Source organism: Plecotus auritus (genome assembly GCF_963455305.1).
Source record: "Plecotus auritus genome assembly, chromosome: 6".
Taxonomy (NCBI): Eukaryota; Metazoa; Chordata; class Mammalia; order Chiroptera; family Vespertilionidae; genus Plecotus; species Plecotus auritus.
This window is the reverse complement of record NC_137773.1, coordinates 81915091-81941130: the sequence shown is the minus strand read 5'-3', so window position 1 is coordinate 81941130 and position 26040 is coordinate 81915091. Positions and strand designations below refer to the sequence as shown.

At 49.4% G+C, this 26040-nt stretch overlaps 1 protein-coding gene across 1 annotated transcript; it reads left to right on the top strand.

Annotated features, from left to right (window-relative positions):
• Window positions 1–10688: 10688 nt before the first annotated feature.
• On the top strand, window positions 10689–24714 carry SPMAP2 (sperm microtubule associated protein 2; the record flags this gene model as incomplete). The annotated part of the gene is made up of 8 exons (XM_080675414.1): window positions 10689–10996; window positions 12100–12216; window positions 12461–12532; window positions 12930–12991; window positions 13904–13973; window positions 18946–19057; window positions 20525–20684; window positions 24476–24714. The coding sequence occupies 8 exons, from the start codon at window positions 10689–10691 to the stop codon at window positions 24712–24714; spliced, it is 1140 nt and encodes a 379-aa protein (XP_080531540.1).
• Between the last annotated feature and the right edge of the window lie 1326 nt (window positions 24715–26040).

Below are 26040 nucleotides of genomic sequence, written 5' to 3'. Positions count from 1 at the left end.
CAAGCTCACCCACACTGCCTTCCTATGTCTCTGTAGGCTCCTCCTCCCCTTAGAGGCCTGGCCCTCTACATCCTACCTGGGCAACACAGCCTGGGTTTGAATTCTGACTGGTCACTCTCTTCTCTGTGACTCAGTTTCCTGTCCAGTACCTTGTATCCTACTCTGTACTGGTGCGGGTGGGGTAAGGGCTGATGTGGCATAGGGCTAGGAGAGTGACAGACCCAATAGAAGGCTGTGGGGTGAGGTTCTACCTTATACTCCCTGACTGGTAGGGGATCTAGCCTTGCCCAGAGACTGAGGATATAACATCTCAGGGATTGGATGTGGGAGATGAGGGGTGGGTGATCCCATTGACTCCTCTCTCTCAGCCCTACTCAGTCCCACCCGCCAGCAGACCCAGAAGGCTCTGCCTTCCAAACACACGCTGAACTGTCCTTACAAAGAACAAGCTACTACACACAACAGCCTGGAGGAACCTCAGCACTGATGTTGAGTGGGGAAACCGGACACAACACATTGTGCAATTCCATTCATAACAAGTTCAAGAACAGGCAACCTGAATCTACGATGATGGAAGTTGGATGGCCACCTGGGGAGTAGTGGCCAGAAGGGAGATGAGGATGGCCTCTGGGGAGCTGTCACTGTCGATATTTTCATCTGGGTGATGGTTCCTGTGGTGAGTTTATTTATAAATATTCACTGAGCTCATAAGGGTCAAGTACCCAGAATATATTTTTTAAAGTTCTTACAACTCAGCAACAGAAAAATAAATGGCCCAATTAAAAAATGGGCAAAGGACCCGAATAGACACTTCTTCAAAGAGAAATGTCCAACAAGCCCATGAAAAGATGTTCAGTGTCATTAGTCATCAACGAAGTGCAAATCATAAGAAGATACCACTTCACACCCACAGGATGGCTGTGATCAAGAAAATGAAATATAACAAGTGTTGGTGAGGATGTGAAAGAATTAGAAGCTCACAGCCTGCTAGTGGGAATGTAAAACAGTGCAGCTGCTGTGGAAAACAGACAGGCACTTCCACATGGAATCACCCAGCAATTCCATTCCTAGGGATACCCAAAAGAATCAAAAACTGTTCCTCAAACAAAAACTTGTACCTTAATGTTCATAACAGTGTTATTCACAATAACCAAAAGATGGAGAGAGCCCAAATGTCCATCAGTGAATGAATGGATAAATGGTCATTCATTTAATGGAAGATCACTCGGCCATGAAAAAGAGTGAAGCACTGCCTGGCCGACGTGACTTGGTGGTTGAATATTGACCTATGACCTCAGAGGTCACGGTTCGATTCCTGGTTAGGGCACATGCCCAGGTTGCAGGCTCGATCCCCAGTGTGGGGCATGCAGGAAGCAGCTGATCAATAATTTTCTCATCATTGATGTTTCTGTCTCTCTCCCTCTCCCTTTCTCTCTGAAAACAATAAAAATATATTGTAAGCCCTGGCCAGTTTGGCTCCGCCGATAGAGTGTAGGACTGTGGACTAAAGGGTCCCGAGTTCGATTGTGGTCAAGGGCACATTCCCCGGGTTGTGGGCTCAATCCCCAGTGTGGGGTGTGCCAAAGGCAGCCGATTAATGATCATTGATTCTCTCCCATCATTGATGTTTCTATCTCTCTCTCCCTCTCCCTTCCTCTCTGAAATCAACAAAATACATTGTTATAAATGTATATATATATTTTTAAAAAGAGTGAAGCAATGACACTCGTTACAACATGAATCAACCTTGAAACATATGCTCAGTGGGAGAAGCCAGACACAAAAGGCCACACAGTGTGTGATTCCATTTCTGTGAACAGGCAAATCCACAGAGATGGGAAGTGGGTTAGTGGTTGTCAGGAGTGGGAAGGGAGATGGGGAGTGACTACTGATGAGGATGGGGCTTCTTTTTGGGATGATGAGAATGTCCTGGAAGTAGATAATGGTTGCACATTGTGAATGTGGTAAATGGCACTGAATTACTCACTTTAAAATGTTTACTTTTATGACTTCTTCAATTTTTAAAAAAATATACTTTATTGATTTTTTACAGAGAGGAAGGGAGAGGGATAGAGAGTTAGAAACATCGATGAGAGAGAAACATCAATCAGCTGCCTCCTGCACACTCCCTACTGGGAATGTGCCTGTAATCAAGGTACATGCCCTTGACTGAAATCAAATCTGGGATCCTTGAGTCCACAGGCCGACGCTCTATCCACTGAGCCAAACCAGTTAGGGCTTCTTCAATTTTTAAAAAAAGTTCACTGTGCTTGATACAGTTATGATTTGTACAGTTTACAATAAATTATATATTTTAAAAAAGGGATATAAAAATTTCCCAGAACCTGCCTGCTTCTCCCCTCTTTTCGGTCCCTGCTGGGATTGGGCCCAACTATCTGCCCCCACCATCCCTCCTGGACCAGCGCAATACCTGCCACCCTGGTGTCCTGGTGCTGTCTATAGTCTGTTCTCCTGGTAGCCACCAGAGGGCGCTGAGACCACCTTAGTCAGGTTTGGCTTTGGACCCCACAGCCTATCCTACTGTCAGTAGATGGAGAGGGCGACAGTGAGCACTGAATCAGCCCGGTCCTGCTCTGCCCACTGCCCTCCATGGCTCCCATGTTCCTTGGGGTAAAAGCCCAGGTCCTCTCGAGCCCACAGGACCCTGGACAACTTGCCCTGTCACCTCCTTGCCCTCACCTCCTCTCTCTCTCCCCCACTCATTCCACTCCAGCCACACAGGTTTTCCTGCAGTTCCTTCAACACACCAGGCACGGTCCACCTTCATGGCCTTTCCACGGGCTGTATTCTCCTCTGGGTGCTCCCTTTCCCCAGACTGTCATGGTACCCTCAACCTTCCCTGGGTACCCATCCAAAATGCCCCTCACACCCCTTTCCTTCCTGCCCTTCTTTATTTTCTTCCTAGCACTCTAGGAGAGACATTCTTGTCCCAGGACTAGAACAGTGCTTGGCACATAGTAGGTGCTTGACAAATATTTGCTGAATGAATGAACCAGTGAATAATGATCAAGAAGCTAAGGCATGCCCTAACCAGTTTGGCTCAGTGGATAGAGTGTCGGCCTGTGGACTGAAGGGTCCCAGGTTCAATTCCAGTCAAGGGCATGCACCTTGGTTGCGGGCACATTCTCAGTAGGAGGTGTGCAGGAGGCAGCTGATCGATGTTTCTCTCTCATCCGATGTTTCTAACTCTCTATCCCTCTCCCTTCCTCTCTGTAGAAAATCAATAAAATATATTAAAAAAAAGAAACTAAGGTGTGCCCTGGCCAATGTGGCTCAGTGGTAGAGTGGAAGAGTCTCAGGTTCCATTCCCTGTCAAGGGCAGATACCTGGGTTGCAGGTCCATCCCCAGCCCCGGTCAGGATGCATGTGGGAGGCAACTGATCGATGTGTCTCACATCCATGTTTCTCTCTCTGTGTCTCTCTCCCTTCCACTCTCTCTCAAAAAAAAATCTATGGAAAAAATATCCTCGGTTGAGGAGAGTTAACAAAAATAACAAAAAAGAAGCTAAGATGCTGCATTTTCCTGAGAAGTCGATAAGGGTAGGGAGGGGCGTGGCCTTCCCACCTACACGGGCAGCTGCAGACCCTCCACTTACACTCACACTCTCGGGCTCTCTCTCTGGATGACTGGGAAGGGCTGTATTTTACTGCTTGATGGTCCACCTGAGTGTTTTAACTGCACAATAATAAAGGATGAGCTGATGGGTGAGCCAACATAAAATCACACAGCTAAGCAGCAGATCTGTGGGTGCTTGCTCAGCCCACATGGTCCTTCACATGTTCCCCTTTGTGTTAGCTAGTACTAGGGTCCCAAGGTCAGGGCAGTTCTAAATGTTATTACTAAATGTTATTCTTGCTAAATGTTAGAATGTAGTACAGTATTTTGCAGACCAGCTGTAAACAGAATGAGCTGATGGGGGCTCACTGGGATGAAAGTAAACTACAAAGAAGAAAGCAACTTGTAATTGACCAAATAGTACCTATAAGCAATGGTTAAGCCTCCCTTCTGGGAGACAGAGCTTTGGATATATGTCCCTGTCTTCTTTACTTGCTGCAAATAAATAAAGCGGCAAACCCCTTGAATTCCATAACACTTGCAAACCCCTCCCCCCCTGCAGGCCAGGGAAGCTCTCCCATACAGGTGTTCGCCTGGTACAGGCATCCACCCACACACGGGGTGGCAGGCAGGTCCTGTAAAATCACAGCTGCAATATAATGGGGTCTCTTATGCCCTCCTCCCCACCCCCCCTCAAGCCACTCTGGCCTCACTGTTCTTATGAAGTCCCTCCAGGCTTCAACACCACTCACCTTTGGGCCTATACTCTGTCTGTGCCCCCTGCCAGGGCTCTGTCCGCCAGACTCCAAAGCTTCCTCCCTCCCTTTCATGAGAAGGCCCCCATGACTGCCTTCTTTACTGGCACCCATGCCACTTTTCATCCCTGCTGGCCTTCTCTCCTCCTGACACACTCCCCTGGTGTGTATGGTCATCTTCCTGTTAAGAAATCAGCTCTAGGGCAGAGATTTTGATAAGCTGTGTTCACTGCTGGGTCTACCCTCTGCCAGTGTGCACAGGGTAGGTACCCAGTGTATGCTTAAGGTGGATGGGAATGAATGAGTGGCTGTCCAGGGCCACGGCAAGCTCTTTCTGGAAGTGTCTGGATCTGGCCAGTGCTCCGCAGTGGGCTGAGTGGGGACCCTAGGGGGTGAGGGAGCCCCACCACCGCCTCCCTGCCCGAGATGCCCTCTGTACTCGGCTCCCGGGTGGCCAAACCATACCTGCACCCTGGATGGCTTAAACAGCAGAAATGCTTACAGCTCTGGAGGCCAGAAGTCTGAGACCCAAGTGTTGGCAGGGCTGTTCCTTGTGGGAACATGGGGACAATCCATTCCAGGTCCCCTTCAGCTTCTGGCATCCCTTGGCTCCAGGCTCCACCTCGGTCTTCCATGACCTTCTCCTCCATGTCTGTGTCCACATTTCCCTTTCTTATGAGGACACCAGTCATTGAATTTAGGCGCCACCTGGCTCCAGCATGATCTCACCTTGATTTGATTACGCTTGGGAATTTCCTGTTTTCAAATAAGATCACAGTCACAGAATTGGGACTTGAACATATCTGTTTGGGGAACACAATTCAGCCCACAATACACTGCTGTCCTCAGCCAGTGGTTAAAATAGACCCTAGACCTGTTTAGACCTGCAGACTCGAGTCTCTGGGGGTCCAGAACACGGCCCTTTGGATGTTGTTTTCACAACTTTAAATTTTGATATAATTTCAAACTCACAAAAAAGTTCAAGGTAAGTACCAGAAACTCCTATCAATTCTGTCCAGATTCCCCAATTTTCTGTACCTATACCTGGATTTCCATCCATCCGTTAGCTATGTGCATGTACATATATTGATAGGCATTTCCTGAGCCATTTAAGATGATGTTGGAGGTGCTACATCCCTTCATCCATAAACACAGGACGACATATTTTCTGGGGGAAAAGAAAAGATTTTCTTTTATAACCTGGTGCAGTTATTAAGATTAGGAAATTTCACATAGAAACAGTATTCATATCTGACCCAATGACTAGGGGGACCTTGGTACAGAGCAGGTTGCCACGACAACAGATGCTGGCAGCCAGGCCAGCAGGCAACAGCTCAGAGGAGGGAGGCCAGCGGGAATGGGGAGAGCACCCCCCACCAAGCTGTGGTAAGGTCAGGGTTAACAGAGCTTTGGAGACCACAAAGAGTGAAGTTCCTCCTGGTCCTCTTAAATCAATGCGGGAGAGAGGTGTTAGGACTTAAAACATGTGCTTTTGGGGAGAAACAATTCAAGCCAACCCAAGCAGTCTAAATTCCTGGGGCCATGGGGTTTGGATATTGCCAGGGCACTGTTGGGCTAGGCCGTGGGCACCTGGTCTGCAGTCATACTAGTAATCAGTCCATATCAGGCATCTTCAAGCTGCCCTGCATCCTGCAGGCCCCCCATGGCTGTCCACGCACGTGATGACGCCTCCCTTTGCTCCATCCCTTGTGCTTCTAGGGTCATTGTCTGCCCACCAGCCTCCACTTTCCTTGTGGACAGAGCTTGGATACTGTTTGGGTGTCCACTCCCCACCTTGTGTGACTCAGGGAAACCCATGCTACCTGGGTGCTGCTGAAAATCCTCAGTGGTGTCCTACCCCTTTGCTGGAGATTCATTTATGTGTGGCCATGTGACTCCCTTCTGGCCAATGAGATGTGAGTGGGGTCAGGGGAGCAACGTCTAGAGATCACTGCATCTCGAGGCTGGTGACCCTTTCAACAAGGTGGACTCATTCCTCATACTATTATCTCTTGTTCTCTTTCTCCTGCATCCTGCTTCCACTTATGAAGGCCCTCACGTCACACCGAGACCATCTAGATAATCCAGGATCATCTCCCATCTCAAGGTCAGTGGATTAGCAACCTTAATTTCGTCTGGAATCTTGATTCCCCCTTGACATGCAACAGAACATATTGCCAGGTTCTGGGGACTTAGATGAGGACACCTTTGTTATTCTGCAGACCACGGAAGGTGTCCTTGTTCCTGAGAGGAAGGCCCAAGAAGGTGGTCCCTTTCTGCCCGTGGCCATTGCAGCTTCATGATGAGATGTCTGGAGCAGCTGCAGCCATATTGGTGCCCATCTGAGGACGAATCCAGTGTAAAAGGAGGCAGAGCTACAACAATCACAGAGCAACCGAGTGGAGTCCAGGAGCCTCTTTTAGGAGGAGATAACACGTTACTTCTCTACTTAAGCCCATCAGAGGCAGGAATTGTGGTTGCCTACTGTCAAAGGTATCTACAGAGCAGAATGCCAGCTGCCCTGGAAATAGAATTCCAGTCTGTGTGTGCATGTGTGTGTGTAAAAAAGACTACATTTCTGCCCTAGCCGGTTTGGCTCAGTGGATAGAGCGTCAGCCTGCGGACTAAAGGGTCTCAGGTTCGATTCTGGCCAAGGGCACATGCCCGGGTTGTGGGCTCGATTCCCAATGGGGGGCGTGCAGGAGGCAGCCGATCAATGATTCTCTCTCATCATTGATGTTTCTATCGCTCTATCCCTCTCCCTTCCTCTCTGAAATCAATGAAGAAATATATTTAAAAAAAAAAAAGACTACATTTCCTAGCCTCCTTTTGCAACCAAGCATGGCCCTGTGACTAAGTTCCAGCCAATGGGATGTGAGCAAGAGTGGCTGTGCCTTCCAAAGTAAGGAGCTCACAAGACCTGGAGACAATCCAAGTTCCTATGAACAGCGAAATGGACAAAAAAGTCATGGTGTAGCCACTCAGCTCGGTGGAATGCCCCCTAGCAGTGACCATGAACATGGATGAATCTCACATAGTTTTGTGCTTAAGAAGCCAAAAATTTGATTGCTATCAAGTCAAAATCAGACAAAATGAATCATTGCTATGAGAAGTCAGAACAGTGGTTATCCTTTCGGGGAGCAAGGCGGGGAGATAGAGGGTCAGGGGGCTTTGGGGCTGTTACATGGCTGTGGTCTGTTGTGAAAAGGCCTACACTTAGGATCCGTGGTATTGGACACCCAAAAGGAAAAATGTTCCTAGAGGATGGGGCCCAGCCTCGTCTCCCCTTCTGTCTCGAGCTGGGCAGGCATGGAATGCAGGTACCCAGACTTTGGGGAGGAAGAAATTCTTCTGGGTCTTTGCTGCAGCCACCAAACCACCTGCCTCTGTGGGAGAAAAATAGACTCTCCTCATCAGGGTCCGAGGAATCGAACCCAAGTCTAGTGCCCTTTTTTGGAGTCGAAATTTCTTAAATATGAGTAAGAGATGTTTTGCTATTTTAGACAAGAGCAGATGGTGTGCATTTCATCCCACCGTTACTCATCGGACGGACCACACCAGGCCTTAACCCTCGTGCGTTGTTCTCACTCAGGGACACTAGGCGATGGCGGGGACATCTGTGATTGTCATGCCTTGGGATGCTCTTGGCATCTGGTGGGTGGGGCCAGGGGCGCTGCTCCACCTTCCATAGTGCCCAGGGTGGCCTCCCACAGAGCACTACCCAACCGTCCACAGTGCCTGTATGGAGGAACCCTGCTATACACTAAAGGACCTGTAGCAGAGGGGCCCCCCCCGCCCCCCCCCCCCCCCCGCCACCGGCCACCTCCACCCCGCCGCCAGGGCTCTTCCAAGAAGCAAGGCACCAAGCACGCCCCTCTCAGACCCACAGGCCTTGCTGGGCCCTTCTGTGTCTTGTGTCTTCACCACCTGAGTGGGGGGTAGGTGACCGTCCCTGGCCCCTTTCCCAGAACCCCCATGTGGACTCACTCCCAACTCATTTATCCCTTGCATTTTGGGAGAACGATTTCAGTCTCAGGCGGAGAGCAGGGAGGGAAGCTCTACTGTGGCTCCCACTCCTTGCATCTCCATAGGAACTGGACTGCGCTTGAAATTCAGCCGCGGAGGGTTTGGTACTGAGTCCTTGTTTCTGCCTCCGCTGGAACATCCCTGCCCCAGAGGCAGGAAGGGCACTGGATCCCTCAGCTTTTGCCACACACACCCTGTGGTCTAGGGCCTTTCCCATCATTACTGAATTTTGCAAATATTGAGATTCGCAAACGCTGGGAGCCCCGCCAGAGGCAGCCTAATACCCCATGCTGTGCAATCTTGGGCAATGACTTGGCCTTTCTGGACAACATAGGAATGACGATACTGAAATCCATCTCGGAGGATGGCCCACGGCGGCAGGCTTCAAGGAGCCGGTGTCGGACCGGCAGAGGGACCCACAAACCCTTGAGCGGAGCGACCTCTGTTGGTCGCCCTGAAGTACTGCTGTTCCTCCCTGGCGCCGGCGGAAGATGAATTCAAGGCAGTTATTGAAACTCCGCAGGGGTGGCGCCTGTTCTGGGTGTGGGGTGTCCAGGCAGAAGCAAGACAGGCACGGTTCCCGCCCAATTCGAGCCCACATACTCTAAAGGGGTAAAAAGACAGTTACAAAGGCAATATAGAGTAAAATCATGATCAATGCTGTGAGACACCACCAAAAAGTCCCCATAGATTTAGGTGAGAAAACACCCTATTTTAGGGAAGGGTTTTTGGAGGAGGTGATGTTGTAGGTGAATTTTGGAGGACTCAGCCACATGAAAATCGAGGGATGAGCTCACTGCAAGGTGATGAGAGACGAGACTGCTGGGCATGTGGGGTTTGAACAGGCCAACAGGAGAGGGGGCCAGTGTAGCAGATGGCAGGCGCTCTCCCTCCCGAGGCAGGAACCCGTCAGGGACCCTGCAGGGCTACTGGGCTGCCTTGACAAATCACTCAGGATGGGATTGCGGCATAACAGACAGCCCCAAGTTAGTGGCTTAAAATCATGAAGATGCTCTGTTTCCCACAATCCTGCATCCATGGAACACTCATTCCATGTAGTGTCTGTTGAGAGTGGGAAACTGAAGGTGGCCTCTTCTCTCACTGTTTGGCCCCCCTTCCCCCCACACACATAGAAGTCTCCAGTGTTGCCAAGTTCATAGGCTCAGCAATGCCACCAAAGACCTATCCTCAGCTCACAATCCCCAAAGTAGCAGGTGTCATGGTCACAGAGAGCTGCCTGAGCTCTAGACATCACAAGCAGTCTCAAGAGTAACCAAGGAGAAGGGACAAGGGATTTGTTTCCTTTCACTCCAGAGGAAGCCATCTCTAGAAGCCCCTTGCAGGTTCCCCTCAGGCCTCATTCCTAAGTCAATCCTGGGAAGAACCTCTGATGAGCTGTGACCGCCAGCATTGGCTTCCTCCATTCTGAGCACAAATGGAGTCTTTTACTAAGAAGAAATGTAGGTCGTGGCCAGTGTGGCTCAGTTGGTTGAGCATCATCCATGCACCAAAGAATCCACAGAGTTGATTCCTGGGCAGGGCACCTGCCCGGGTTGTGGGCTCAATCCCCAGGAGGGGGCTTGCAGGAGAGGCCCAGTCAATGTCTCTCCCTCACTCTCTCTTTCTCTCTCCCCCTCCCTCTTCCTTTCTCTCTCTCTAGAATCAATACAAACTTTTTTTTTTTTTTTTCAAAAGAAGAAGAAATGTAGGATGGAGTCGGGTCTGCTCCAGTACTGAGCCAAGCTCCCAATCTAACCATTCATTCAACAGCCCTTTCTGAGAGCCTTCTGTGGGCAGTGCCATTCTAGGCACCAGGATGTGCAGAATGGGACACTCTCAAGCCCTGATCTGAAGAGGTGACTTTTACAAAGCAGAGTAGAAAATAAATAAGTCAACAATGTCATTTTAGGTGATGACAAATGCCTTGGCGAAATAAAACAAAATGTTGGGATGCAGAGGGACCCAGGATTGGGACTGCCTTCCTGAGTAGGAGCTGGCCTGGGACTCGTGTGGGCAGAAGATTGCAGGCAGAGGGACCAGCAAGTGCAAAGGCCCTGAAGAGGGGTACACACCTGGCATGTTGATGAGAAGGAAGGCAGAGTGACAGGAGAGGACAAATGAGGGGCTGAGGTTGGAGGAGCGAGTGGGCCCCACACAGGACCCTGTGGAGGGGCAATGGGAGGAGCTTCAGCAATACCCAGTGATGAGCACCTGTAGAGTGGAATGTGGATGCTGAGAATGTGGGCAGGCCATTCTCCTGTTGCCAGGTGACCATAGACACATTGGGTGTGTTGGGAGTAAGGTTGAAGGGCTGGCGGAGGGCCCCGTTCATGGGGGACCATCGGCAAAGTTTGCTCAACCATTACCGTACCTCGGAGGCTGAGGACAGCTCGGAAAGGGGACAGAACTATGATCCTCTGGGCCTCCAGAACCCTGTGTATGAGAGCCTACGGTCCAAGGACCTCAAATACCAAGACCTAGATGATGGGGGACTGGGGTTCGAAGACCAAGAAGAGGAAATTCCCCCTGAGGAGGTGACTGAGGAAGAACTTACAGATGCCCAGGAGCCAGGAAAGGCCCTCCCAGAGGTGGAGAGGGTCCGGGAGAAAGATGAAGAAGAGGGTGTGACTGAGATGAGGTGGGTATGGGGAGTGGCGCCTACAGAGGCTAGGGTGGGACTCAGGCTCTGGGGAGAGAGCAGAATCCCCACGTTCACCCTGTGTCCCTGTGGCCTCTGTGTCATTGCTGTTAGTGTGGGACCCCACTGGGCCCATGCAGTCATTCTAGGGTGAGGGTATCAGACAGGGCGGACAATACCCTCACTGGTCTCTGAGGTGAAGTCAGCAAACACAATCTCTGTCAAGGTAGCAGGTGAGTTACAGTGGAAAACCCTACAAAAGCTCCAATTTTGGAGTCAGACAGTGTTTAGATGCCAGAGTTGAGAGGTCAAGAGAGCTGGCCCTCACTTAAGAAAGAAACGGGGACAATCCTGGCTCAGAAGCTGCAACCATTCCAATCACTACAAATTGCCAGCGAAGTTGAAGATGGCTGGGAGCACACGTGCTGGTGGAACTGAGAATTGGTGAAGCAAGCATTTGTGGAACTGATTTTTGGCAATTGATGGTATCCTGGAAAGAGCCAGGTGTCCTTTCACCTGTGGACTTAGTGTGTGCATCCCTCCCTCCCTCCATTGGGCCATGTTATGGGCTCTTCCGGACTGTGGCTGTCTAGGCAGGAAGGAGGCCAGTGGGTCAGCAGGAACTGGCCAGTGCCCTCCCCCATCGGCTGCCCTTTTTGTGGGCGTCATCTCCCACAGGTGGACATTTGCTGCCACAAGCTGTGATACGTTAGGCGGTGCTGTGTGGGGAAAAGGTGCAGCCAGTGACAGGGCCCAGGGAGGACATATGAGCCCAAGGCCACAGGAAGTGAGGAGAAGGCCCCGTTCCTTCCATAGTCTGGGGGCTGTCCGGGGCCTCTCTGTGGCTCAGTCACCCTGGGGGCCTGGGTACACATGAGATGAGAAAACGTTTTATGTAATAACTGAGCCATCCTGTGAGGTGGGGGTGGGTCTCTATTCCATTTCACAGAGAAGGGAACGAGGCCACCTGGCCAGGGTCACACATCTGGCTGCCGCTGGAGTGAAGGTGTCAGTCCACATCTTTGGATGCCAGAATTTGCCCCAGAGAGGCAGGGGGGCTGGAAAGCCAGAAACTCCGGCCTCACCATCCAACTCTCCCCAAGCCGGCTGTCCATCACCCAGAGGTTCCCCAGCACCTCCGTGGGAAGAGGGAAGAAGAAGAAGAGAAGGCTTCTTGAGCTGGCAAAACCCAAGACCAACTGGCAAGCCTTGAAAGACAAGTGAGCAGAGCAGGTGGTCTTGCTGGAGGCAGGGATGGGGATCTGCCAGGAGGAGAGCAGCCCCTAGGGGTCCCATCAGTCACCTGCATGGCAAATTTGGGGTGAAAAGTCAGGGTACCAACCATGGGGGCTTGGGGGGGGGGTGGTGGCCGGCAGTGGCCTCTGGGTGCTGGCCCAGGAGAGTGAGGCGTTTGAGCACGTGGGAGCTGCGGAGCAAGGCAGGGGCTGGGCTGTCTCATCGCAGGATGGGGTGCCGCTGTAAGGGCTTTGTCTGGATCTCCCCATGCATGAAGAACTTGCAGTTCTGTGTCTACTGGTAAGTCCCAGGGTGTCTCCTCTCTCCATCTCCTGCCCGTGTTGGGGGGAACAGCCAGGCCCCAGGCCCCTTTCCTGAGTTACGCCTTTTCCCCCAGCTCCCCACTTCTCTGAACACCAGCCTTGCTCACAGTAGTCTACATTGCCCCATGCTGCTAAGATTTTTCTCCCCCTGTTCCCTCTGATCTGTGCCTTTCTGGTGCCTCCACATTCTCTCCTTCCTTCCCACTGGTCATGCCACCAGGTCTTCCTCCAGCCACCCTGCCTCTGCCTCGCAGTCTCCCCGTCTGCACGTGTGTCTGTGTTTATGGGGAGCCTTGAGTTTTGTTTCAGAGCAGGGCTTAGGAAGCCTCTGCCCCGGCTTCCCTCACCCTGAGCCACGACTGGGTGCATTCCAGGCCATCCGTGTATTGGACAGAGAGATTTCTGGAAGACACCACCCTCACCATCACGATGCCTGGTAGGTTGAGCCCACCCACCACCTCCACTTCTCCATTAGTGGCCACCTGGCTCAGGGGGTGGCCAGAGGTGGCCCTTGTCTCAGCCATGGCTCTCGGCCACCCTGTCTGACATGCTGCTCCTGGCCTCCTGGGGCTGGGTTGCCCCCATCTCACCCCAACCTGTGCCCTGTTCAGACTGGGGAGACCTTGGGGACCAGCCTAGCCCTAAGGCCCCTGGGACTCCCTTTGGCTCCTCCCCTCTTCTCCGTATATCTCCCAGGCGTATCTGTCCTCCACAGTGTTCCAGAGGCTTATCTCTGGACACTATACCTCAAGAAGCCAGAGCCAGATGGAAGCTGGTCCTGGGGGTGAGGGGTGTGGGGTAAATCCCAGTTTGCACCATAGCCAAAATGGGGGTTAGTATTCACTTTACAAAAAGGCTTTTTTCTTCCCTCTCACAATGATTTCTATCCTCTTTGAGAGCAATGGATCCCTTCAAATAAAACATGTCAAGAAAGCTCATTATTGGAGAGAAGTAAAGGGCAGGTTCTCTCTTGGGGTTTAGAATCTCCCTCACAGTGAACACTAAGCCCCTGGAAACCCTAGGCCTGTGCAAACTTCAGACCAAAATCCACTTTCCAAACCAGGGCATTGTTGGAGCCACAAGAGCCCTGTTGAGGAACTGATCCAGCCCTGACACTCCCATCTGTGCGCTTGAGTAAGAGACTTCAGGCTTCTGAGCCTGTTGTCCCTAGAATGGGGACAGCAAAAGTCACCTCTCTGTAAGGTGTCTAATACTAGCTGAACTGTTTGGGCCCATAGTTCCTCACAGTTTGCCTCTTGCTCTAGCCCCGTGGAAAGCTGAATTCAGTAGGAAGAAAACCCCAGGGGGTGGGCAGGTTTCAAGTTGGGGCTGTTTCCCATTTGTGTAGCAGTGTCCCGCCGAGTGGAGGAACTTGCTCGACCCAAAAAGTTCTACACGGAGTATTACAACAGCAGTAGGTAAGGACAGGAGGTTTGGGTAGGCACTCTGAGGGCAGAGTTTGGCAGAAAATCTTTCTCTTCCCTTGACAGGCTGTAGCACGGGCAGGGTGCGGCGGGGGGCGGGGGGGGAGGGGGGGCTTGGAGGAGGGAGGGATTCAGGTTCTAGGCTAGATAACCCAAGTCTAAACTGGATGCCTGCAGGCAGGCACATGACCCTTGGGATCTCAGTTCTCCACCTGCAGAGCAGGTGGCAGTAGAGATCACACACAAAAGCTACTTAGCACAGTGCCTGTCACTGTAAGTGCTCAGTAATGTTACTTACCACTATCATGGATTTTGTTGGCTCTGAAAAGCTACCAATTGTAAGACATTTTCATTTTATATACAACTAATGACACAATTCTTTGTTATCACTTAGAACTTCTATGCTTGTCAAAAGTTATCTTTAGAGTTATTTAGAGACAAATTTTAATTACCTATATTAATGTATTCACAAAAAGGAAAATACAATGGAACTAAATTAACTGAAGTGTGTTCAAATGTTTGAATCACTTTTTTTTAAAAAAATATATTTTATTGATTTTTTTTACAGAGAGGAAGAGAGAGGGATAGAGAGTTAGAAACATCGATGAGAGAAACATCGATCAGCTGCCTCCTGCACACCCCCTACTGGGGATGTGCCCGCAACCAAGGTACATGCCCTTCACCGGAATCGAACCCGGGACCCTCCAGTCTGCAGGCCGACGCTCTATCCACTGAGCCAAACCGGTTTCGGCTGAATCACTTTTTTAAAAATCATTTTTTATTTTTCAATTACACTTGGCATACATTATTATATTAGTTTTAGGTGTACACCCCAGTGATTGGACATTACATAACTAGGTGTTCATACTGATAAATCTTGTACCTATTTGACACCATACATAATTATTAGAATACTAGAAGCCCAATGCATGAAGATTCGTGCCAGAATGGGCCTTCCTTTCCCTGGCTGCCGGCACCACCTTTGCTCTGGCTGGAGCCACCTTTCTGCCTTCCTACGCTGTTCAGAGGCCTGCCCCTGGCCACTCGGCACCCATATATGCAAATTAACCTTCCACATTTGTTGGGTTAATTTGCATACTCACTCCTGATTGGTTGGTGGGCATCAAGAAGGTACCGTCAATTAACATGTTACTCTTTTATTAGGTAGATTATTGACTATATTCTCTATGCTGTATTTTACATCTCCATGACTAATCTGTAACAGCCAATTTGTACTTCTTAATCCCTTCACCCTTTTCACCCATTCCCCAACCCCCTCCCATCTGGCAACCATCAAAATGTTCTCTGTATCTGTGAGTCTGTTTCTGTTCTGCTTGTTTGTTTATTTTGTTTTTTTAGATTCATTTGTTGGTAGATATATATTTATTGCCATTCCATTGTTCATTTTTTTTTATCATTTCTTTTCTTCTTTTTCTTAAAGAAGACCTTTTAACATTTCATATAATACTGGTTTGGTGGTGATAAACTCCTTTAGCTTTTTCTTGTCTGGGAAGCTCTTTATCTGTCCTTCAATTCTAAATGACAACTTTGCTGGGTAGAATAATCTTGGTTGTAGGTCCTTGTTTTTCATCACTTTGAATATTTCTTGCCAATCCCTTCTGACCTGCAAAGTTTCTGTTAAGAAATTGTTGAGTCTTATGGGAGCTCCCTTTAGGTAACCAACTGCTGCTTTTAAGATTCTCTCTTTGTTTTTAAACTTTTGCACTTTAATTATGATGGGTCTTGGTGTGGGCCTCTTTGGGCTCACCTTGTTTGGACTCTCTGTGCTTCCTGACTTGCATGTCTATTTTCTTCAGCAGATTAGGGAAGTTTTCTGTCATTTTTTCAAATAGGTTTTCATTTCTTGCTCCCTCTCTTCTCCTGATGCAAATGTTGGTACATTTGAAATTATCCCAGAGGCTCCTGACACTCTCCTCATTTTTTTGAAAAATTTTTTCTTTTTGCTGTTCTGATTGGGTGTTTTGCTTCCTTATATTTCAAATTACTGATTTGATTCTCAGCTTCATCTACTCTATTATTGATTCCCTGTAAATTGTTCTTCATTTCAGTTAGTGTGTGCTTCATTTCTGACTGGTCCTTTTTTCATGCTGTTGAAGCTCTCACTAAGTTCATTGAGCATCCTTATAACCAGTGTTTTGAACTCAGCATCTAGTAGATTGCTTGCCTCCATTTTGTTTTGTTCTTTTTCTAGAATTTTATTCTATTCTCTCATTTGGAACATGTTTCTTTGTCTCCTCATTCTGGCTGCTTCCCTGTATTTGTTTCTATGTGTTAGGTAGAGCTGCTATGTCTCCTGGGCTTGGTACAGTGCCCTAATGTAGTAGGTATTCTGTATGGTCCAGTGACACAGTCTCCATGATCATCCAGGCTGGACACTTTAGGTGTGTCTCCCCCCCATGTGGGCTGTTTTCACCCTCCTGTTGTAGCTGAGCCTTGACTGCTATTGGCATGTCAATGGGAGGGATTTAACCTCAGGCTGATCAGCTGCAAGGACTGACTGTGACCAAAGACCTTTGACCATCCATGGAGGATGAGCTGTGCAGGGGCCCACCCCACAGAGCAGGACTTAATTCAGCAGAGCACTGATGCCCACCGAGTCTACCCCTTGAGTGTGTCACTTGTGGAAGTGGTTGGGTGATGATGCTTTGATGTGGTCTGAAACTATTCACTTGGTGTGTTGGATCTGGGACCTCCCGGAGAGTGCAGGCCAAGGTCAGCCACCACCTGTGTTCTGCCTGGGGCCACCCTGCATGAGCTACAAAGTGATCTGAAGATGGCTGCTACTTGTGCTGGGCTTGGAGGTGGCCAGGTGAGGCAAAGCTTTGAACCAAGGCCGGCTGCTGCTCGTGCTGGGTCTTGAGCCACTTAACAAAAGGTATGGGTTTGCTGAGGCCAAATGCAGCTTTTCTGAGATATTTTAGGAAAATGTGAAGCATGAGCCAAGATAGGACATACATATAGAAAAGCCACTGGAAACAGCTAGGATGGGCTCAAAAGTTGGGTGGGTGAGGCCTCAGGGCACCACGAGAGCAGGGCAACACAGAGGAGGGAGGTTGATGGTCTTAGGTATGGTACCCGCATGCTGGCTCTGTGAGGGAGAGCTCATCAAAGGAACATGGTCTCTGCCAGCATGTCTGTCTGGGAAAAAGCAGCCACTGCAGCTCTTGTGCTGATGCTGGACAATTCAGTTTCTTCCTTTATGTCTCTGGTGCCTTTCAAGCTGCTGTCCCAGTGCTGGAACTCTGAGGGAGTGAGCCCGAGTAAGTCTGTATGTGGGCCCTTATTTTTAAAATCCTCACCTGAGGATATGTTTCCACTGATTTTGGAGAGAGAGGAAGGGAGAGAGAAACATCAATGTGAGAGAGAAACATCAATTGGTTGCCTACTGTATGCACCCTAACCAGGGATCGAACCTGCAACCTGGTATGTGCCCCAAATGGGAATTGAACCACAACTTTTTTGTGTAAGGGACAATGCTCCAACCAACTGAGTCACACCACCAGGGCCATGTGTGGGCCCTTTAAGAGGAACTGCCTGGGACTCAAGCAGCCTTCTGTCTCCCTTAGTCTCAATCCCCATTGATTTTTACATCCAGTAGTTATAGGGAGTTCTCTTCTTGGCACTGGAACCCTGGGCTGAGGGGCCTGGTGTGGGGCTGGGACCTCTTGCTCTTCAGGGGAGACCTTTGCAGACAAGATATCCCTCCCAATTTTTTTTGTTGTTGTTAATTCTCTTCTGAGGATATTTTTCCATTGATTTTTAGAGAGGGTAGAAGGGAGGGAGAGAGACACAGAGAGAGAAACATCCATGTGAGAGAGAGACATCAATTGGTTGCCTCCTGCACGTGCCTTACCAGGGCCAGGGATCGAGTCTGCAACTGAGGTATGTGCCCTTGACTGGAATCGAACCTGGGACCCTCCATGCCAGGGGCCAACACTCTCTATACACTGAGACAAACCAGCTGGGGCTCCCTCCCAGTTTTTATCTGCCACATGTGGGTGTGTGACCAGCCTGTTTTGTGTCTGTACCCCTCCTACCAGTCTCGATGTGGCTCCTTCTTGAATTCCCCAGTTGTAGGACTTCCATTCAACTAGATTTCAGGTGGTTCTGAATGATAGTTGTTCAGCAGTTTAGTTGTAATTTTGATGTGGTTGTGGGAGGAGGCCAGAATTGCATTTACCTATGCTGCCATCTTGACAGGAAGTCTGAATCATTTTTTGATTCAGAGATGTTGACATGTTCCACACACTGTTTTTAAGCCTGTTTTTGTGAAAATAACTTTTTTATTTTCATGCTCAATGATAATATAATCTGAAGATAATTTAAACTGCAATTAGACAACATCTGTAGAACCAAGAACACATATAGCTCGACTTAGGTTATTTCAGTGAGAACAGCTACATCCACACACCAGCGAGGATAACTAAGGAGTTCCTGACGTCCGGCTGGCAGCATTTACAAGCTGCATCCCGACCTCAGAGATGTGAAAATATAAAAAGTCTGCCTTAGATCAATGAAACATGGTTTTATTTCTAGAGCAGAGGCATAGCTGACACCTGATTTTAGGAGGCGTGGGCTCAGCAAACCCAGTGGAAATTCACTTTCCCAGCTTTCTGTGACAACTGCTGGACACACTATTATCTCTTGTGTTCAAGTCTGGACCCCAGCGATGATGTAAGAGTGGGCAGAAGGCCCTGGGGAGGGGGAATGACCTCAGGACAGCATATCTCTAGCCTTGAGAATACATAGGGGCTCCTGTTAGGGATTCTTTTAGGAATCCCTTCTTGGAGGTGTTTTCCAAACCCTCCACTTTCCTGCCCTTATCCCAGGGAACAGAGAAGAGCTGAGAAAGAGTACACACACACACACACACACACACACACACACACACACAGATATCTCCCCCTTTGACTGAGCTAGTGTCTCAAATGTTTATGTCCCCTAGGACTACTGTGCCCATTTCTCCATGTATGTTGGACTACCAACCATCTAATCGCCTGAGGGAACTGGCTACCCCAAAGATCCGGAATAACATTTGGAGCATAGACATGTCTGAGGTAGGTGACTGGTTCTCCCGAGAACCCCACCTCAATGGTAGGGGCACTACCTGCCCTCAGTGGGCTGGGATCAGGGACCTAGACAGACAAGTGGGAACAGACTCCAGAGCAATAGACGAGTGACTTTGGCTAGCTGTCTTATTTTCATCAATCTACTTTATTACATACACAGACCCATAAACCATAATCATTGTGTTTTTAATATACATATACTAGAGGCCTGGTGCACAAAATTCGTGCACTGGGGGGGGACGGGTCCCTCAGTCTGGCCTGTGCCCTCTCACCGTCTGGGAGCCGTCAGTCCGACATCCTTAGTGCTGCCGCAGAGGCGGGAGAGGCTCCCGCCACCACCACTGTGCTCACCAGCCATGAGCCCAGCTTCTGGCTGAGTGGCGCTCCCTGCTGTGGAGTGCACTGACCACCAGGGGGCAGCTCCTGCATTAAGCGTCTGCCCCTGGTGGTCACTGTGCATCATAGTGACCGATCTTTCCACCATTTAGTCGATTTGCATATTAGCCTTTTATTATATAGGATGGCATCTTACTTCTTGCTTTTCCCCTCAATATATGTTTTCTAGAGCACATCATGCTGATTTATATAGAAGCAACATTTTAACTGCTTGGTCATGTCCTATCCTATGAATATACCATAGCTAGTTTATTCAGTCCCCTATCAATGGACAACTAGGTTGTTTCCAGCTGCAGTGAATACCACTGCACTCAAATCCTTGTACCCCCACTAGATGTTTCTCTATATGGTGGTTATCAAGTGTACACATGCTCAGCTTTGCCTGAGATGGACAAATGGTTATTCAAAGTGCTTATACTAATTTACTCTCCCACCAGCAATGCATGAGGATATCTCTCCTCCCACATTCTTTTTTTAAAAATTGATTTCAGAGAGAAAGGGAGAGGGAGAGAGAGATAGAAACATCAATGAGAGAGAATCATTGATGGGCTGCCTCCTGCATTCCCCACACTGGGGATCGAGCCTGCAACCTGCCATGCGCTGACCGGGAATCAAACCATGAACTCCTGATTCATAGGTTGACACTCAAACACCAAGCCATGCCAGCTGGGTTCCTCCCACATTTTGCCAGGGCTTGACAATGTCAGACATTTTCATTTTTGCCTCATTTGTTTGCATTCAGTGATACTTTGTTGTTTTAATTTACATTTCCCTGGTCAACAGAGCGTATTATTGACTATTTAGGTTTACTGTCCTATATGATTAGCCTAGTCCCCTATGGATTCTTTTGGGTTATTGACTTGGAGGAGCTCTTTACATATAGCTACTAAGCCTTTTGTTGAACACATTGCAAACTAACTTATTTCCAGCCAGTCATCTGTCTCTTTGCATTGCTTATGGTTTGTTTGTTTGTTTGTTTGTTTGTGTTTGTTTATTATCCAGGGGGCCTCTGAGGCATTATGGACTGTTTCACTCTTTCCCCTCTCATTCTGTTTCCAGGTGTCCAAGGTGTCCAGGGCAGCCCAGATGGCCATCCCCAGTTCAAGGATCGTGCAGTTGGCAAAGCCCAGGCCTCCGGCCACCCTTTTGGAAGAATGGGACCCTGTGCCAAAACCTAAGCCACATGCATTAAACTATAACCGGCTCCTTCACTTGGCCAGTAAGTAGGTCCTTGTGTCCGTCCCCAGTGGACATAGGCAGGGGAGGGGAACAGTCAGAAGATTTGGACTTTAGGACTGCTTCTGCCAGATTTGTGCTTCCCTCTTCATCTCCTCCCTTAGCTGCAGACCAGTTGTTGGATTCCTGTGGATAAGTCGTACTGTGCAGGCTCCCAGGGGAAGAGAGGCAACCGTTAGAGGGGGCCAGGGTCCTGAAGTTGAGTGCTGTCTGAGTGGGTCTCCTAGCAGGACAAATGGGTGCAAAAGAGAAAGTTGGGGAGACAGGGCCAAGAATGAGGGAGCCAAGCTGAGGAGATGGGCAGCATTGTGTTTTAAGTCTTACCCGAGGACATGCTGAAGAGAGAGAGAGAGAGAGAGAGAGAGAGAGAGAGAGAGAGAGAGAGAGAGAGAGAGAAACATAATGTGGTTGCCTCCAGTACGAGCCCCGACTGGGGATTGAACCTGCAACTTAAGTGTGCGCCCTGACCAGGAATCAAACCAGCAACCTTTGGTGCATGGGACAGCACTCAACCAACTGAGCCACTCTGGCCAGGCATGAAGGGCAGCTTTGAAGTGGTGTTGGCCTGATTCTCTTCTGTTCTTTAAAACAAACGATACCTAGTCCCACCATGACAACAGTTATGGGTACTAGCTGTAGAGAATTAGGAAATGCAGGATACCTAACGAAGAAAGGAACCCACCCAAACATAATGCCGTTTCGGGTGCTTCCTTCTGGGTGTAACACTGGGTTACTTGCAGAGCCACAAATGCATGAAGTTGAGTGTGTGCCCGTGAATGTGCCTGCTACAAGTGCTCCCCTGCCAGTCCCCTCCCGTCACACACTACATCCAATGCACTGACAACTCCTGTGGGCTTGGTCTTCTGAGCACATCAAGAACTCACCCACAGCTCCCCCTGCCCTCCGCATGGCCCCCTAAGGGTGCCTGGACCAGAGCAGTCGCCTCCACCCTTATCCCTGGTGCCACCCTTGCCCACTTCCCATGTGGCTGCCACAGAGGTCTTGCTAAATTTAAGCTGGATTCCACCCTCCTCTGCTCATGGCCCTCCCAGGGCTCCTGTCTCACTCTGTGTGGCCCACAGGCTCTTGTGATCTGTTTTGCCCTTGCCCACCCCCTCTATGTGGTTCCTCTCCCGCTGCCTAGAACACTGACCACAGATACCTGCATGGCTCACTCCTCTGCCTCCCATGGGGCGGAGCTCCAATATGTCCTCTGGGTGAGACTCCTCTGAGTGCCCTGCTTAACCCAGGAGCTATGCCCACCTCTGGACACCTGTGTGCACCTTGACTGCTCTGAGCTCTTTTTCTGTAGCATCTGTTGCATTCTAACATACATATTTACAATATATGTTTGTGTCTGTTTATTCTCTGTGGTCTGTTATATGCCAGGCCTGCAATGTCAGAGGCTTTGGAGATGCTGTGTGTCCCTTACTCCTGACAGATAATCACCAGGGAGTGTGACTGGCCATTCTGGTTTACTCTGCTCTTTCATCTCCCCAGTTTTCTATTTCTTGTGTTTTTGGTTACTGATTTAGAGCAGCTTTTTATATAAGGTGATCACTAATCCTTTGTTGAGCCCATTGCAACATACCTTCTTCCCAGTCCATCTCTTTTAACTCTGCTTACAGGATATTTTGTTTGTTTGTTTAATTCATTCATTCATTCATTTATCATTTCCCTTAATACTTATTAAATGATTGGCTAAATGAACAAAAACATATGAGTACATATGCACTGATTCATAGACCATTTTGTTTCTCTCTCACATACACCTGGAATATAAATATATACACATTCGTACATACACATTCATCTATATATTGATCCATATTTCAGATGTACCTGTAAATACACATCCGAGTGAGTGTGTGTTTGTGTGTGTGTATAAGAATATGTCGGGATGTGCTTTTCAAACAGCAAACTTCCACCCACTAATGGGTGTGACCAGCATTTAAAAAATTGAAATGATGACAAACGAAGAGCATGAACTATGTGGGTATGAGTTCATTATTCTCTGTGTGTCCACATGTGTGCTGTGTGGTGGTGGATTTCATCAACAGAGTTTAATAGTCCAGAGATTACAACAGTGGAAATACTCCAGAATTCTCACACAGGAATTCAGAGAAGTCTGGGTTCTGGCCATGGTCTTCCCAGCCCCCCAAGGGGCCACTGAGGCCCAACTGCTTGGGTCTCTTCCCTTTGGAAGGAATGGTCATCTGCCCGGCAAAGCCCTGGTACAGCCAGAAGTGGGCCTGTGTGAGCTTGTGACTGCCTGGGGGAAGGAACCCCACTCTCTTGCACCAAGGGCCCCTCCACTGAGCCAGGGCCTGTTTGCTGACAAGGGAGGGAGATGGCCTTTTCCATTTGCACATTGGCTCTAAACAAAGGGGTTAGAAAGGAAGCTGTAGTACCCCTCAAAGACAAGGGATCCTGAGGCTTTCAGACACTAAAGGCTAAGTGACCAGTGGTGATCACCTCCCTTCTAGTCCCTAAAGGAGGGGGTGGCAGAGAGGTGGTGAGGAGGGACCCTGGCAGAGACACAGGTCTCTGCACCTGAGAGCTGTCTGTCATGACAGCAGCCACTGGCCACGTGTGGCTACTTCAATGCAATTAAAATCAATCATTCAGTTGATCTAAATGAATTAATTGCTTTCATTAAAACTAAATAGAAGAAAACTCCAGCCCATATGAGGTACTGCCACATGTGGTTGGTAGGAGCCACGTTGCCAGCACTCCTGAGAGGGCCTGGCTGAGGCGGCAGTCGTGTTGCACAGTGAGGACAGGAACCCAGAAGGAGGTGGGAGACTGAATCCTGAAAGGGCCTGTGCACCCAGGAGCTGCCCTGGATCCACGCAGCAGGCCTGCAGGGCCAGTCAAGGAGAGATGCCTCCTGTAGCCATTGCTTGCCACTTCTCCCCACCATTCCATCAGAGGAGGGAGGAGAGAGTGTGAAAGGCCCACTCAGCCCACAGGACACTTTTGGCTGGCCCCTTGAGTCCCCTGTCCAGGATGTGACCATTTGAAATAATTTTTCCTTACAATTTATCCTTTTTATTTTTTAAATACCGTTTTATTGATTTCAGAGAGGAAGGGAGAGGGGGAGAGAGATAGAAACATCAGTGACGAGAGAGAATCACTGATCAGCTGCCTCCTGCATGCCCCCTTCTGGGGATTGAGACTGTAACCCCGGCATGTGCCCTGACCGGGAATCAAACCCGGGTTCCTTCAGTCCACAGGCCGATGCTTTATCCACTGAGCTAAACCAGCTAGGGCCAATTTATCCTTTTAAAGTGTAATTCATTATACCTCCATAAAAAAGAAAGTGTACCTTTCAATGCTTTTTAGTACACTCAGAGTTGTGTACTCATCACCACAATACATTTTTAGAACATTTTCATCACTCCAAAGAGAAAACCCCTATTAGCAGTCACTTTCCACCCATCCCCAGCCCCTGGCATCCACTAACCCACTTCCTGTCTTTATGGATGTGCCTGTTTTGGGCATTTCACATTGATGGAATCACACACTGCGTGGCCTTTTGTGTCTGGCTTTTCTCGCTGAGCATCATGTGTTCAAGGTCCATCCAGGTTGTAGTGAGTGTCGGTGCTTCACTGCTTTTCATGGCTGAGTGATATTCCAGTGTGTGGATGGGACATGTTGTGTTTTTCCATTCCTTCATCACTGGAGAGGCCATTGAACTTGGGAACTGTGACCTTGCAGGTTGCTCTTCCTGGGGGGAGTGCCTGATGCTGTCACTCTCTACTGCTCCTCTAGTGCCCAAGGCCCAGTCAGAGAAGTGTGTTCCTGACCGAGATCCACGCTGGGAAGTGCTGGACGTCACCAAGAAGGCAGTGGCCAGTCCCCGGACCCTCTTGCTGGCCAAGCCTAAAGTGCGAAAGGAGCTCAATGAGGGCTACGACCCCTACTACATTTCCCGGGCTTCCCTGGTGGCTCGGGCATCCCCTCGCCTATTTGAGCTCGCCACCCCCAAAAGCATCACCAAAAAAGTGTGACTGACCCAGGCCAGGCCTCTGAGGCCTCATTCCCAGTAAACACCCAAGTGCATCCTAACCTTGTATGTGTGGCTGGCTCTGAGAATTTTGGCCTGGAGCGGGGAGGGCAAGCTGGAAGGCCAAAAGGATGAGAAGAAGAAAATAATAATATTTATGTTCACATCACCTGTGATTTGTACAGTCCTTTATTTCCAAAATCACTTTTCCCCACTGTCTTGATTCTCAGAAGTCACACATCAGCTTCCCACAACTTCACAATTTCCCCCTGAATCTATGTTCAGACTTGCTTATCCAACTATGTCCTGGGGTGTCCACAAGCACCTCAGACTCAGTGTGAACTCCATAATAGAACCAGCCCACGCCCCCTCCTCCTCTCCCTCGGCTGGTCGAAGAGGAGCATCTTTTCACCATGACCCCAGCAGTATTCTGCTGGCAAAAAGCTGGGAAAGGAATGGGGCTCTTGAGTCCCCCATCGTCCCAATTCCATTCTTCCCAGTCTCAGTAGGAACTACCAACCACTCATTTGTGCAACTTCATGCCCTTTCCACCCGCATTCCATCAGGGATTTGTGGGTGTACCTTCCCAGCTCTCTCCACTTCTCTGCTCCCCGCCACCACTTGAGTCCTGCTGGACGTCTCTGCCTACTCACTGCCTCCGTCCTCCCAACTTCCTCTCTTGCTCTCCATAAACCTTCTGCCGGATGCTCACAGCACTTGTAAGTCTGAAATTTAAAATGTTGCGAACCCAGGACTGTCCTGTTCAAACTTTCCCCCAGCGCCTACCACAGGCTCAGAACGTGCAAACGGTCCATAATGAATTCAGAGCCAAACGGCTGGCCAAGGGTTTGAATCTACCTCTCTATCCTCAGTCAGCACTCCCGCTCCTTGGTATAGGGTCGCAGTGCCCGTTAAAACTCGCCCTACGGTGCATCTCGCAAGCTCCCCAACCGGTTCTTTGGAACACTGGATGGATCATCATTGATGAAAAACTGAAGAAAGTTCCAGAACCACGCTACCGACTTCAGTCCTGGCACTACCACTTATGCATTGGGTGCCCCATCATTCTAGGCCTCAGTTTCCTCACCTGTAACATCAGGGTACTTACAGTATTTAGCGAAACTATTGGAAGGAGGAAATACGACCAAAGCTCCCTACATAGGTGTTGTTATCAAGAATCAATGTTTTTATTAATAGCATCCTCCACGTCCCAAGCCAAGGCCGAGGCAGAGACGCCAAACCCTTGCTTCGCGAGCCCGCCCCGCCCCCGCACACATACCGCGCAACCCCGTCCGCGCACCTACTACGCCCCGCCCGCGCCCCGCCCTCA